General features: G+C 39.6%; 1 protein-coding gene across 1 annotated transcript in view; it reads left to right on the forward strand.

The window, feature by feature from the left end:
- The window catches only part of LOC119410565 (protein Aster-B), a 132,161-nt gene that overhangs the window by 84,968 nt on the left and 30,195 nt on the right, over window positions 1–16,998 (forward strand). Inside the window, exons 2-3 of the mRNA XM_037677451.1 lie at window positions 6,658–6,868; window positions 11,590–11,610. Of these exons, the coding sequence (XP_037533379.1) occupies window positions 6,658–6,868; window positions 11,590–11,610 (232 nt within the window). The remainder of the gene's footprint in view (window positions 1–6,657; window positions 6,869–11,589; window positions 11,611–16,998) is intronic.

Genomic DNA, 16,998 nt, shown 5'->3' on the forward strand with positions numbered 1-16,998 from the left:
ATACATACATACATACATACATACATACATACATACATACATACATACATATATATACATACATACATGTATACATACATATGTAGATGGAGGTGCTCCATGTCTCTATGAGTCTTGCAATGCTTGTTTAAAGAGGTTTGAATTGAAACAAAAATGCTTGTAAACTAATGCACATTACTTAATCTTGTATAAAACAAAACAAATAGTTGTGTAATAGTTTTTGCTTTTATCGTAAGTGGCTTAAAAAAGAGCAATAAAACATTTGAAGTTTATACATTTAACTGTTGGTAGCATGAAAAAAATTTAAATATGGCTTACATTGGTATTAAAAAGCATTCATCTTCCATCCACCCATTATATTTACTATTATCTTCCTTTTGGGGTCAATGGTGCCCATATCCAGCAGTCACTGTGCAAGAGGTGGGGGACATCCTGGACAGGTCTCTTGTCCATCCCAGGGACACATTGAGACAAACGAGACAAACAACCATCCACTATCTCACTCACACCTAGAGACAATTTAGAGTTACCAGTCAGTCTAACATGCATGTTTTTGGTCTGTGAGAGGAAACCCACACATGAACAGAGAGAACATGCAAACTCCACCCAGAAAAGTCCCGGGTCAGGATTTGATCCGACGACCTTCTCGCTGAGAGGCAACAGCTCTACCAACGGTGCTACTGATGAGCAGCATTAATCTTAATTAATTAATTAATTAATCCCAGCCATTAATCTAATGGCAGATTTCTGCAGAATCCCTGATGTTCAAAAAAAATAAAATGTTTTGGGAGTAAACAGATTTGCTTGGCTAAATAAAAATTAGAACATTTTTCATTATTCAATAGTTGTAGTCTGTGAAATTGTCAACATTAAGTTGAACACTTTCTGATAACTTCTTCCAGACTCATAAAAATTAAACTGCATACAAACGTACCGTATATAATACAGATAAAAAGGCCAGTTTATTAAGGTATAGTTCTGCTTTATTTGACCTGCCTAAACTTTGAATGACATCTCTATTTTGAAGAATAGTTGAGCTGTAAAGCTTTTAAGAGGGCTGTTTGCATAAAACTCAATGTTGGCTGAGGGGAAATTTCTACTAGATTTTTCTCATTTTATCTACTTCATACATTATATTGCTACCACAAATCATAGCGTTGTGTCAGTGCACCATTGTTCTCTATCAGAACACAAATTTTAATGGATAGCTTGCATGTTTGTGTCTTAGGGGCATGAAACCACAGAAAATGTGACAAAAATCAGTTAGGACAGTAGTAATGGTGCTTCAGTGCTTATGCATAACACATATTATTTAGTTCTTTCAAAAATCAAACTCTATGTTTAATACCTAAAACATTTTAGGTTTAGTATCAGTGCCTGGATGACTTTTGAGATAAACAAAACATGTGCAGTGGTAAAGTGCAGGATATACTCAGCTAATACATAATGCTTTTAGTTTATTGAGTAAAATACTTCTAAATGTACATTCTGATGTGCATCATAGTAATCTTCAGGAGAGCTGCTCCTCTCTGACTCTTCACTGACCAGCATTATTCTGTACTAACCTGTGTTACAGTTGGTTGAAGCACTTGTTAATACTAAATGCAGATTATACATGACATTACATAAATAGCACTGATGCATTCTGCATTTGCATTTCTCTATTTATTACACAAACTATTGTTTGCATGATATCTGTGAAAAACCTAAAACTAGACACATTTTTCCATTTTAGTTTTATTCATTCTCATTGTGAGGTTTAGTTGGGCTCCAACATACTTTTGTTTGTCTAGTTTTTTATTTTATTTTTATGAGAGCTCAGTGTCTCTTGCGTCCTGTTGATTTACACAACAGAATAATTTCTGTTTATTTCGTCTAAAGTGCCATTGTTGAATTGTTGTCCTAGCAAACTCAGCATCGCCTTAAAAAAGGTTGTGTTTCTTAAAATCAATGATCAGATTAAATAATATTACTCTTTGTCCTAAAGTCAGTGATATTTATTTTCAGAGGAGAAGTTTACAAACTACAAGTTTCATTTGTTGAAATCACATCATTCAGTTTGGTTATAAAATCCCAAATATCCACTTCAAATTTTAAATCACATCCTTCTGAGTTTTCTAATAGTCTGTCGTAATAGATCACATAATAACATTAATGTTAGCATAAAATGTTATGTTCGGTGTTTTCACTCCAACCTAATGTAGGATTTTATTTTTAATTCTTTTCTTTTGTTTCAAATATTTATCAGATTCCGCTTTAAGTGTTATTTGTGCAAGTTATTAAAAAAGGGTAAGAAAAGAAAAAAAAGGCATTTCCACCAAAAAACAAAAGTCAATTTATAACATTGAGCAACACAAAAGTCTTGTAGTTCTGAGCATGAAATAGTTCAATCTACTGAGAGGTGTTAGAGTCTAAATATCTAGAATAATTTTGACTTACCTGATGTTTTACAAATCCTAAAACATGTACAATTGTACAATTCAATGATTCAAGGTTCTTTATTGTCACTCACATCACATGTGGTGCATGAGGTGGAACAAAATTTGTGTACACGGGGTCCCAGTTACACCCCAACAATAGCAAATATATAAAGTGTAAAAAAAAACAGTGTATAAGGATCTAAGATATACACAAAGATATATGTTAAACGAACGTCTAATGGAGAACTGATATGAGAACAATGTGACCTTTATGTGTCACTATTTACTTAACCAGAACTAAATAAAGATACAGAAGCAGTTTGTGAAACTCGAACTGTTTCCATAGGAATAAAGATGCTAACTGACTGTTTATCAAATCCAAACTGATGTAACCAGTAAATGTTACCAGTTCTTTAAAAAAAATACATATACATATATATATATATATATATATATATATATATATATATATATATATACACATATATGATCAGTTTGCTGCTTGGAAACTATTAATTTCTTAAAACATGATTTGACTATTCTTGTTGTACATCAATTTCTGAAAGCTTATAGAGAAAAACTTATTTTCCTAAAGGAAATTTCAAAACATCCAGTTGCATCATCATTACAATAATGCATAAATTAAAAAAAAAAAGCCAAATTAATCAAATTAATTTTCATCGTGACATTAAATAAACATGATAACCTCATTAAATAAACCCAAAAATAAACTAAAGTAATCAAACTGAATGTTCTTTTTATACTTGTTTATTTTTTGTATCTTTATTAGATCCATTAAAATGGGAGACGTTTCACAGCTGGAAGATATCAAAATGAGATCTTGTCTTTCAGTCATACATGGCAGAGACAGCAGTTTGTCAATGAACACACTCCTCTACCTGAAGCAGCTTCTCCATGGTCCCCCAGTCTGTCCAGTATCACTATGTCTGTTATTAGAGGCGGAAATGTTCAAATATAAATCTTTCCAGAAGTAAACATCTCAGAAAGTCCATCTAAATAACTCTGAAACTATGAATTAAAAATAAAAACACAACATATGATTTGTTTTGTAGTCTTGGCAGGTTGTCAAGCTGGAAAGATATACAGTAAAATAAGTCATGTAGCTTGATATTATCCTTAAAAACCCACATTTAAAACAAGATTTGGCATGATTAAAAATAAGAGGATGCTTTGAAGGATTTCATCTACTAATAAAATTAACATGTGAAGCTGGGTTCACACTAGGCCATCACTGTGAAACTTTTATGTGAAATCTTTGGTTGTGAGCTTGGACTTGTGGTCATTTGTGATCATTTTGGTTAGCAGGCTCACTAACCAAATTTAGAACTCAAATACTAAGCAGCGTCAGAAGTTTTAGAAAAAAAAAATGTTGTCATCAAAATAAGCTATATTTATATATATATATATATATATATATATATATATTTGTGTGTGTGTGTGTGTGTGTGTGTGTGTGTGTGTGTGTGTGAGTGTGTTGTATTTGTTACTGCCTCTTGGCCAGGTCTCCCTTGAAAAAGAGGATTTTAATCTCAATGTTTTTTTTGTTTTTTTGTAAAATAAAGGTTAAATAAATAAAAATAAAAATAAGCTGCAATTTTCAACATCTTTTTGCCAGTCATAAGAGCATCAACATTTATATCTTTTTTTCATCCTCTTAATGACCCCCATCATGGAGCAAAGAGGGCAATTGGAAATGCCCTCCATCAGTGAGGGCTGTGAGCTGTGATAACTTGAAAAATAAGTGAGGTACCAGTGTTGATTTTGGTGTGTGGCTGCATATAGGGGTAAGAATGGTCCCTATCAAACTTTTGTTACATCAAAATCCAAGATGGCTGCCAGCATGTATGTAAATATGTAAACAGCATGCATCATGAAGGATCCCACTCACCCAGCACACACACACACATTTTGTCCCACTCCCCTCAGGAAGGAGGTTAAGGAGCATTAAGTGTAGAAACACTAGACTGAGGAACAGCTTCTACCCTGAGGCTGTTATACTCATGAATCTCTAACCAGAATAATCACTGTGAAAAAATCACATCATGTTGCTGCTGATCTGTTTCATGTTGCTGCTGATCTGTTTCATGTTGATGTGTTCATGCATGCTCATCTGCTCACACAGACTCATGTTTGTGCTGCTGTTCGGCGTATTGTGTTCGTGGTTTTTATGCTATTAATGCTTAGTGTATTTTTAAAGTTTTTCTTAGTTTATGTTTTAGATCTTATTACCATTTTTCTTTTGCAGTTTAATACTTTTGTTGGATGTAACTGGGACCTTGTGTACACAATTTCATTCCACCGCATGTATCACATGTGTATGACAAATAAAGAACCTTGAATCCTTGAAACCTTGCGAGTTGGAAAACTTCAAAAATAGGCAGCGTGCGGACTTTTATTTTGGCGTGTGGCTGCATCTAGGTGTGTCTGTCCACAGATGTTGCAGCTTTTGAGGAAGCCTGCAATTGGCATGCTGACTGCAGGAATATCCATGTTCAGAGAATTTCACAGTACGTCGAGGACCGAGGACTCCCCTGCGACAGTTTCTGACAGTCTGTGCAGAAATTATTTGGTTTTGGAAACTGATTGTTGCAGCAGCTGTCCAGGTGACTGGCCTCAGACGATCAAGGTCAAGATGTTGGATGGGGAAGTCCTGGGCTGGTGTGGTTGCACGTGGTCTGCGGTTTTCTGGCCAGTTGGCGTACTGCCAAATTCTCTGAAACGCCTTTGGAGACAACTTATGGTGGAGAAATGAACATTCAATTCACAGACAGCAGCTCTGGTGGACATTCCTGCAGTCAGCATGCCATTTGATACTTCCTCAAAACTTGCAACCTCTGTGACTTTGTACTGTGTGATAAAACTGCACATTTTAGAGTGGCCTTTTATTGTGGTCAGCCTAAGACACACCCGTGCAATAATCATGCTGTCTAATCTGCATCTTGGTACACCACACCTGTGAGGTGGATGGATTATCTCAGCAAAGAAGAAGTGCTCACTAACGCAGACTTACACACATTTGTGAACAATATTGGAGAGAAAAAGGCATTTTGTGTACATAGAAAAATTCTTAGACCTTTGAGTTAAGCTCATGAAAAATGGGAGCAAAAACAAAAGTGTTCAGTTTACACATAGTCTCTTGTGGACAGATTCCCAACCTGTTGGTGCATGTAATATTTTATTCCTTGTTTCAGCCTCCAGGAAACAGTTTTAAGGGTTTTTTGATAAAATCACGACAGACACCCTTTTGGCTGTAACATTTTAAATGCTGCATTAGTGAGAAAACCCTCTATTTTGTCACATTATATTAGTCTGTTGTTGATTATGATGTCGACTCCTTGTTTAAACTAGAATGTTATTAAGTATGTTAATATTTTAAACTTCTTAAGTCTTAGGTAGCACAAGTTGTGTGTGAATATTTGTGTTAGCCTATGAATGAGTCTTCAACAGGAGTCTTGTTGAATGTTGCCACTGATAACTTCCATCCATCCATCCATTTTCTTTACCCGTTTATTCCATTTTGGGTCACGGGGGTCGCTGGTGCCCATGTCCAGCAATCACTGTGCGAGGGGCGGGGTACACCCTGGACGGGTCGCAAGTCCATCACAGGGCCACATAGAGACAAACGAGACAAACAACCATTCACTCTCTCACTCACACCTAGGGACAATTTTAGAGTTACCAATCAGCCTAACATGCATGTTTTTGGACTGTGGGAGGAAACCGGAGTACCCGGAGAAAACCCACGCATGCACGGAGAGAACATGCAAACTCCACCCAGAAAGGCCCCTGGACCGGGGTTTGAACCAAGGACCTGCTCGCTGAGAGGCAGCAGCTCTACCAGTTGCGCCACCGTGCTGCCCCACTGATAACTTGAGTTTTTTAATTTTGATAAAACATCATCACAATTCAAACTGATTTAAAATGTGGTTCAATTTTAATCTATATTAAAAAAATAATTATAATACCAGAATACATTTTATATGACTGTCAGAAGCTAAAGATTGACCTTCTTTAACAAAATGTTGTAAAAAAGCTTCACGTTTCCGCAAAAAAAAGTATAAATAAAAACAGCTTTAGACATGTAAATGCATTTGATTGGTTCAGTTTTGGGTTATTTTAAGATCAATCTTTTGTTTCCATATTAGCTGTGTGATATTTCAACAAAAGTGGAATATGTCGATGGTTTTGTCATCACTCGCTTTTTCTCTTCTTTCAGCACTGCCAGTAACTCAAATAAGAACTCACCCTCCTGCTCACCAGTCCTGCGTAAACATTCGCGCTCTCCCACACCGCAGAGCCAGGAGGGTGAGAACATGGTGGAGAAGGGCTCTGACCACTCCTCTGACAAGTCCCCCTCCACACCTGAGCAGGTTGTCCAGAGAACGTACTCAGTGCAGTCTGCGCGAAGCGGTGGAAAGAACTCCAAGGTGAGCAATCAGGACTTACACCTTTGTTATTTGATACATTTTCTCTACAGCTGATGAAAATATGAGAGTTTTAGAGTTCTAATATACAATGAACCACCTCAAAGTTGCAGCTCAGAATCTGCAAACTCAATCATTTGATGATTTTTCATTAAAACCTAAGTCATCATGGAAGCTTCCACAATTATAATGAATATATCTGCCTTTTTTTTTTGTGACAATTTTTTTTCATCCAAGGAACTGTAAATCCTCTACTTTGCTGTGAAGTCTTTATCTTCATTACATACCTTCATTGTTCTACGCATCTGATTCATCATCATCACCCGTGTGGGCTGTGCCCACCACTATGGGAAATAATTATTTCCAACATGCGCACACTGAGCAATAAAATAGATGAGCTTCAGCCATTGGTTGGGGAAAACAGAGACTTTTATTTTCATCTGTTTTGTGCCTTGCTGAGACGTGATTGTGTGAGCCTGTACCAGACTCAGAGCTGCAGTTACCGGGCTTCAAGCTCTTCAGAGCGGACTGGGTCACGGAGCGGACCACGTCATGGAGCTGTCAGGCAAAGCAAAAGGTGAATGCATCTGTTTTTACATCAACGATAGCTGATGTACTGATGTGACAGTGATCTTGTAACACTGTTCTCTGACCTGGAATCATTCACCATAAACTGTAAGCTCATTTGCTCCTACTGTTAGTTCACTTCATTCATCTTGGTCGGTGTTTGCAATCCTCCAGATGCTGACACAGAGCTGACACTCTACATCAGATTATGTATATGTAGTGAACAAATATATCTTTGAGTTTGCAAACTTTCTGATTTAATTTAAAATGTCAGTGCTTTTTTTTTTTTTAAACCACATCCAAAATTAGCAGTTTTTCCACAATTGAGAGGTGGTCTAAGAATGTAACACCTGCAAAGTTTGGGGTGAAGTGTAAAATAATTTTACAATGACCTCAACAGCTTTTTGTTGTTTTAACAAAGAAAATGTCAAGAATACTTAAAATACAATTATTTAGCATTCTGAAAATCCATCCATCCATCCATTATCTTTACCCGCTTCTTCCTTGTCGGATCACAGGGGTCACTGGTGCCAGTGTCCAGCAGTCACTGTATGAGAGGCGGGGGATACCCTGGACAGGTCGCAAGTCCTTCACAGAGACACATAGAGACAAAGGAGACAAACAACAATTCACTCTCTCACTCACACCTAGGGACAATTTAGAGTTACCAATCAGTCTAACATGCATGTTTTTGGTCTGTGGAAGGAAACCGGAGTGCCCGGAGAAAACCCTCGCATGCACGGAGAGAACATGCAAACTCCACCCAGAAAGGCACCTAGACCGGGATTTGAACCAGGGTAACCTCCTTGCTTAGAGGCAGCAGCTCTACCAACTGTGCCACTGTACTGCACCAGTTTGAAAATATTCTGAAAAATAAATGAATAATAATATTAATAATAATAATAATAATAAGAAGAAGAAGAAGAAGAAGAATGGTCCACCAACTGCCTGGTGCAGTTGGTAGAGCTACTGCCTCTCAGTGAGCAGGTTCAAATCCTGGTCTGGGGGCCTTTCTGGGTGGAGTTTGCATGTTATCTCTGTGCATGCGTGGGTTTTCTCCAGGTACTCTGTTTTCCTCCCACATACCAAAAACATGCATGTTAGGCTGATTGGTAACTCTAAATTGGCCCTAGGTGTGAGTAAGAGAGTGAATGGTTGTTTGTCTCATTTGTCTCTATGTGTCTCTGTGATGGACAGGAGACCTGTCCAGGGTGTACCCACCTCTTGCACATTGACTACTGGATATGGTCATCAGTGACCAAAAAGGAAGAAGCAGATAAAGTAGGGATGCACTATATTGGATTTTTGGCCAATATTCGATATCCGATATGCCGATATGTTAAAACTTATTTGGCCGATAACCGATGCCAATATCGATATTTGATGTATCCAAAAAAGTTCAATCTGGTCCTCTGGACATTCAAAAAAAATAAAAAATAAAAAAAACAAAGCAAAAAAATGTAGATATGTTTCGTCTTTCATCCGAAAGACTTCTTCAGTCTGAGGTGCTGTATTCAGCTCAGTCTCTTAAATAGCACCTTCTCAGAGTGGACCAACCAGTTTGCTGCTGACAACCAAAACCAGCTGCTCATATGGTCAAGAAGGACCATCAGCCTAACAATGGATCATTAGCACACTGATGGCTGTTTACTATTCACAGGGGGTTGAGTGATACTAGCAATAACAGCATTGTAAGTGGGGGACATTTGAACCCAGAGGCCTCCACCCCTGTTTAATGATGGATGATTTCTTTTCACAAAGATGGCCTCCTTTACTCCTCTCTCAAACCATCGTTCCTCTCTGTCCAGGATGTGAACATCTTCATCCCTGAAAGAGTGACCGCTGGCCTGGAGATGAGTGTAGACCGCAGAGTCCTGGCCTGATGATGTTGATCTTCTGTGCTGGGCCATCCTTTTGGCCAGTGGCTGTTTAGTTTCCCCGACGTAAGACTGATCACAGCCCTCCTGACACTGAACAGCATACACAGTATTACTCCGTCTGTGCTGGGGGACTGGATCTTTGGGATGAACCAGTCTTTGCCGTAATGTATTTTGGGGTTTAAAAGCTACTGGGACGTTATGTTTAGAAAATAAACATCTCAGTTTCTCTGATACTCCCTCAACATATGGAATGACCACTGGTCTGGGTCTGGGTTCCTCCTTTTCACCTGATGGCTGACTGGAATCCTGTTTGGGTTTCTTCTCTGCTTTCAGGAAGGCCCAGTTAGGATATCCACATTGCTCTAGAGCATGTCTTGTGTGGGATTTCTCCTTCTTCCTGGCTCCTGAGTCAGTGGGGACGCTGTCTGTTCTGTGATACAGAGTCCTGATGACTCCTAACTTGTGCTCCAAAGGGTGATGGGAGTCAAACTGCAAATACTGGTCTGTGTGGGTGGGTAATACAAAAGCATTAGGTTTTGGTTTGGATCAAACTCAGCTTTATGTCTTTTTGCCTGATAAGGAAATATTTTTGGATGACTCTGACTTTTTGACTTTATAGTAGATGGTCATAAAAATTGTAAAAAGGGAAAATGAGCTGTGGTAACACATGAGAAGGATACCAAGCTTTTAGTTTAACTATGTTTCAAAAACATTTTAAAAGATGGAACAAACAAAGAGCTGATATTGGGAGGATTATAAGTGTGAAAAATGACATTTACTTTATCTATCCACCCATCCATTCATCCATTATATTCTGCTTGTTCCAGAGTCAGGACGTAGGGACAGCAGCTTAAGCAGGGAGGCCCAGACATTTTTCCCCTCAGCTACATCTTTTAGCTCTTCTGAGAGGGCTCCAATGTGTTTAAAGGCCAATCAAGAGACATAGTCTCTCCAGTGTATCCTGGGTTTTCCATGGGATTTCCACCCAGTCAGATATACCCGGAGCACCTCCCTCAGTAGGCGCCCAAGGGGCATCCTTACCAGATGTCTAAACTACTTCAACAAACTCATCCTTACCAGATGTCTAAACTACCTCAACAAACTTCTTTTAATGGGGAGGAGCAGCAGCTCTTGTCTGAGTCTCTCCTGGATAACTAAACTTCTCACCCTATTGGTAATGAAGAGTCCAATTACCTTGCGGAGAAAATCCATTTCAACCACTATGTATCCATAATCTCATTCTTTTGGTCACTATCCAAAGTTTGTGACCATAGGTGAGGATAGTAACATAAACCAACTGATAAACAGAGAGCCTTGGCTTACAGATAAGCTCATTCTTCACCACAACGGACCAGAACATGGTCCACAATACTGCAGAAGCTGCATCAATCCATCTGTAAATTTTATGCCCCATTCTTCCCTCACTCATGAACAAAACCCCAAGATATTTGAATTCCTCCAATTAAGACAGTACCACAACCCCCTACTTTGAGAGGGCAATAAAACATTTTCTGACTGATGTCCATGGCCTTAGATTTGGAGATGCTGATCCTCAGCCCTGCCATTTCACACTTGGCTGTGAACCGCTGCAGTGAGAGCTGAAGTTCACAGCACAATGAACCTTATAGGACAACATCATTCGCAAATAGCAGATAATCGTGATGCCACTGAACTCTGTCTGTCCCCTGATTTCCCAGAGAAATTATATCCATCATAAAAGTTATGGATTGAATTGTTGACAATAGGCAGTCCTGGCAGAGTCTAACTGCAACTCTGAAGGGATCTGACTTACTGTCTGCAATGCAAACCAAACTCTTGAACCACTTGTACAGGGACTATATGGCCCATAGCAAAAGACACCTGATCCCATACTCGTGGAACACCCCCGTAGTATACCTCAAGGAACACAACTGAATGTGTTCTCAAAACACATGTAAATTGGATGGGAAATCTCCCATGACCCCTCAAAGACCTCAGTGAGAGTAAAGATTTGGTCCAGTGGTTCATGGCCAGGACAGAACCCACATTGATCATTGTGAATTTAAGGTTTGACTTGCAGTCTGAGTAATTTTTCCAGCTCTAGGTAGCTGTCCCATCCAGAGTAAGCAATCCAGTGGGCAGTCCAGAGTAGAATAACGTCCATTCCCTCTCAAGGAGATTGGTTCCAATGCCATGTGTCAAGGGAGCCCATACTGTACTTTACAGTAAATACGTCTCAACCACACACAAAAGCTCAGGCTCCTCCCCCACCAGAGAGGGAGCATTACACATCCCAAGAGCCAGCCTTGGTACTCCAGAGTCTAAGTGCCTAGGCCCCCACCTTCAGCAACCACCCATGGAACTATGTACCTGACTTGTATAGCCCCTCCTGCAGATGATGGGCCCACAAGAAGAGACCCATGATACTCATTCAGGCTGAACCCAACCAGGTCCCATGGGTGAGACCTGGTCAAGAGGTGCTCACCAACAACACATAAATAATTAGGATGGCGATGAAGACAGCTCTGATGGATGATTTTAATTTTATTAGGAGCGAATTGCAGGTGGTGAGAGCAGAGCTTGCTGGAAACACTGCAGCCCTCATAGCAGAGTTTGACCAAGTCAAACTAAGTGTAACAGAGGCTGAAAACGGGCTGTCTTTATGATCAGTTGAGGGAGAGGCTGTACGTGGAACTGTGGTGGAATTGAAAAATTAGGTGGATGAATCCATGGAAGGTTATATGAAATGGAACAATATTAGGATTATTAGAGTTCCTGAATGGCCGGGCTTATGCACCCCTACAGTGATAGCTAAGATGCTAACAAAGGTGCTAAAGCTGGGCAAGTCACTGTTGATCAACCACGTGTACCAGACGCCGGGCAGGAGAGGTTCAGATGATAAATCAAGAGCTATCATGGCCAAGCTGCATTGTTATCAAGATTGTGTGGAGATATTACAATGAGCATGCAGCAGTGGCCCCATCTGCTTCAAAGAATCATCCATATTTGTCGCAGCCGATTACACACCATTCGTGGAAAGGGCACAAGCGGTGTTCATGGAGGTGAGGCAACTCCTGTGGAACTGAGCAGGTATCTGGTATGGACTTCTTTTTCCTGCATGGCTTCGCATCACACATGAAGGGATGGACAACATGTTTGTCAACTCTGATAAAGCAATGAAATGGGTTGGTGCTGTACTTTGGAGCACAGTATTGGTTCAAGAGGATGAAGAGCAGTGGGCTGAGGACACAACCTTGTGGGGCCCCCATATTCAGTGTGAAGGTTTTGTGTTACAGCTGACTCATACATTCTGTTGCCTCTGACAGAAAGTCCAGCACCCACTTGCAGAAAGAGGTTTTGAGACCCTCTGAGTAAGCCCTGGATGGACAGCAGCCGAAATAGCATCTTCTGTGGACCGGTTTGTCCTATAGACAAATTGTAATTGGTTGTTGGAGGAAGAGAGAATGGACTTGATGTTCTGCATGACCAGCCACTCGTAGCACTTCATGACAATGGGCAGTACTATGGGTCGATAGTCATTGTAGCTAGACAGGAGGAGATTCTTTGGGACCAGTATTGATGTGGCTTTGAAACACATGGGGACAACAGCTTGGTTCAGGGAGATTCTGAAGATGTCTGCAAGGACATCTTTGAGCTCCTGCAGATCTCAGCAGGATGGTGATGTGATCAGAAAGTCACAGGGCGAGGCCTTGTATGCATCCTTGTGGGTTGTGTAAACCAGATCCTATAATGGCCCTTATGCATTGTAAGGCCTAGTCCAGCCTGGACTGATCTACCCTGGGTTCTGAGTCTGGACAGTGGGCAGTCTGGCTAGTGCCAGCTCAATTTTTAGAATCCATAGACCTGGGGTTCAATTCCAGACAGGCTGGTGCTGCAGATTTGATGTCAGCAGACTGCTGGCCATTGACTGGTTTGCTGGCCCAAAGGGGTCACATCACAGATGATTCATACTTCCAGCGATCGCTTCTTACCGCCATTTCCGTTAGCTACTTGCTTCTGCACGGTTGTGAGAGAGCTTCTATTTTTCTTTAGAAAAAATGCCAATGCAAAAACAACACCAGTTTTTGGGGCAGCTGTGGCTGAATGGTTAGAGCAGCCGTCCTCCAATGGGAAAATTGGGGGTTCAATGCCACCATCTGTCACATGTTGACATCTCCCTAGGCAATACACTGAACCCCCATTTCCTCTGATGTGTGTCCCATTGGTGTATGAATATGATCTAAAGCACTGTTTATTCTTTGTAGAATAATTTGTTCAGATTAGCTTTGTAGAGTGCTGTATGAATGTGTGTGGAGGTAAATGAGGGCACAGACTGTAAAGCACTGAGTATCTTGATTAGATAGAAAGGCACTACATAAGTACAGTCCATTTAACATTATCTGGACACAATGAGGTGCAGTTATTGCTGAGCTGAGATTTGTGTTGTCTTGCTATGACAATCCCGCCCACATTGAGGCTGATAGTGAACAAAACCAGAACCAGGGAAGACAGTGGCTGGGCCAACTGTGGCCGGGTCAGGCTTTATACTGCACAAGACGCATATGTTATCTCCTGTGGTTGAGAAATTTACATGTTGGTGAATAAATCTGTGTGGTTCAAGTCTCCTACTGTGGTGAGGAATCCATCAGACTGTGCTGTCTGTTGTTCACCATTAGCTTGGTAAAGTTCACTGAATCCCGAACACCTCAAGCTGGTGTTAGCAGTTGGAGGGATGTAAGCAGCAGCAATCCAAATCAATGTGAACTCTCTTGTTAGGTAGAAGAGTCTGCATTTACTTGTGATGAACTCTATCAGTGGTGAATAGTGTTAGCATTTCAGAACCAAGCATCACTGATGTAAACACACACACCCCCACCATCAGTCTTGCCCTCTTTTATAATAGCATGTTTGCACCGCTCAGATCTTAGGTGGTCTATGTGATGTATTTTGTTGTCCAGAGAGTATACATTAGCAAGAATGAGATGGTAACCAGGTCTGTGTGGGCTAACCTGGATGCCTCCTTGCTTACTTGCTTTTGTTTCCTTGAACAACGCTTTTGGTCCCTCTGTCCTGGTTGAGACACAGTGGACGAGTCCAACTGTGTGGTGATCCAACAGAGAAGACCCAAGTTTTGTAGTTTTTCTCTGATGTTCTGGTCCAAGATGAGCTATTTGGTTTAATTCCTTATAGTCAGAAGAGAGTGGGGACAGTACCTCAAACTCGACCTCTCGTCATCAGCATTGTCAAGGTCATAGGTGAAAGATGCACAAGTGTCGAGAAATCAAAGCAATAAATAATGAAAAATAAAATTGTATACCTACATAGCATTCCCTGGTACCTATTCTTAACATGAAGTATAAATTAAAAGAAAATCAAAAGCTTAACAATCAAATCAAATTGTGGAGAGAAAGGGGCCACTGTGTCCGTGCACATGGCTTTCAAACCTCTTTCAAGTCATTATTCGGGGAGTAAATTAATTTTTAAACTATTTTGCAAAAAGAAAATCTGAGCTATCTGTGACTAAAAAACACAAAAACTGCTAAATCAATGTAAAATTCAAATGAAAAAATGTTGCCTGTATTATTATAGTTTTGTTTAGATCAAGATTGCTGAATAGTAAAAAGTCATAAACAGCCATGTGCTTTTAATTTGTAATGCAACGGGTTTTCCCACCATACTGTATCTTTCTTGTTCTATTTTATTTTACCTACACATTACATTCATGGAATTATTTGGCAAGAGATTTACAAGATTTTATTAACACTATTGCCCTTTAGGATAGACTGGTTTCTCCTGTCTATTTGAAATTAAAATCTTTACATTTACTTTATTCTAGATTTCCCTTCCACTTAGTTAAATTTCTCTCGCTTTAAAGTCACACAGAATTAAATAAATACTTTTATGATATCACTTAGGTACTTTATACACTAAGTTCTTAATCCAGCTGAACAAAACAAATGCTTAAAGTCTAAGCTTGTAATCTTTACCACTGAGAGCTCTCTGTATAGTTATAAATCATTGTAAGTCCTCTTAAATCATGCCTTTCCTTGAATTCACATTGTCAATTATGAATGAACTCTCTAGAAAATGTATTTGCATTTATTTTATTTCCTCAAAATAACATGTCTGTCCTTTTAGATCCTGTAATTAATTATGCTCTTTTTGCTTCATCTGTCCTCGTCATCATGTCCTCACATGTCACTGCTGTTAGAAATCACTTTATGTTTGAGTTAACTTACTAATATCTTCCATCTAACAGACTGGTGGTTGTTTCAGCTGTTCCTTTTATGTTGCTTTTTACTTTTGGTTTCATTTTTCTATCTGAATTTATTTTATTTTTTGTTCTTCTTTTGATTGCATGCTAGTCTCACAAGCGACTTTCCAAAGTAAGCATTCCTCTTTTCTTTTCTGTCCAACCATGTTGTGCACTCTCCAGCACCTATGGTCTTGTGAGCCTCTGTGTTGAAATGCCCAAACCCCATTTGAGAAGTTTTACCCTGAACCCAATATTTTCCCTGTGCACACTGTACTGTAAATGCTGCACGTCAGCCCTAAAACCCCTTTCAGAACAGATGTTTCCTTTTCATTGATTTCCTACTGTTCTTTCCTTTTTTCCCTCAGAAATTGTGATTTAATAAACTAACTCCCTAATAGTCCCCAAAAATATCTCCTTTCAGACAAAGGTGAAGAGAAATAAAACAGAATTTAAAAAGCAGTTCTGGAACGATCCAGTAGATGGATTGTGCTGAAATTTTTTTCAAATACTCAAAAATATAAAAAAGCAATATTTGTCAACAAAATAGTGGCACGATGGCTCTGTTTGTAGAGCTGTTGACTCTTGGCGAGAAGGTCAAAAATCCTGGTCCCGAGGTTCAAATCCCAGCCGGGACCTTTCTGGGTGGAGTTTGCATGTTCTCTCTGTGCATGCGTGGGTTTTGTCCAGATACTCCAGTTTCCTCCCACAGATCAAAAACAAGTTAGGCTGATTGGTAACTCTAAATTGTCTCTAGGTGTGAGTGAGAGTGAATGGTTGTTTGTCTCGTTTGCCTCTATGTGACCCTGTGATGGACTGGAGAGCTGTCCAGGGTGCCCCTCACCTCTTGCAGTGAGTAATGGCCTGACATGAGCACCAGAGACCACCATGACCCGAAAAGGAAGAAGTGGGTAAAGATAATGGATGGTTGGACGTCAACAAAATTTCTAAAAAAAATAAATGAAAAAAACCCACCTCAAATGTTTGTCCAAAATATACACAAAAAAAATTTTTTTAAATCATGTCATCTGGTCAGTTTTTTTTTTAAGAAACGTTTTGTCTTTCATCCAAAACATTTCATCAGTCTGAGGCCTGCCCTCAAGATCTGTCATATTAAATAGCACCTTGTTGATGTGTTTTAAGCCAGCCTGTTGTAGAGTTCCCACTGGCTTTTCAGATTCCAAAGAGGAATCATCAGTCTAAACAATTGATCATCAATGCATAACAATCAAATGTTACAGACAAGATAGCTGCTTGCTACTCACCGAACCAGCCTGAGGATAATCTATCCAAAATGGTTCAAAAATAGTAGGTTAGCTGTCAGGACTGGTTTTTGGATTCTTAATAAGCCAGACACAGGAGTGCAAAAACAAGAACAGTTTTTATTAATTAGGCTGCTGGAGTCAGAGGATCTTTTTTGATGTGTCACAGTAGAAAAGTGTTCTTTTTTGCAC

This window comes from Nematolebias whitei, chromosome 6 (genome assembly GCF_014905685.2).
Source record: "Nematolebias whitei isolate Nwh7 chromosome 6, NemWhi1, whole genome shotgun sequence".
In the NCBI taxonomy this organism is placed as follows: domain Eukaryota; kingdom Metazoa; phylum Chordata; class Actinopteri; order Cyprinodontiformes; family Rivulidae; genus Nematolebias; species Nematolebias whitei.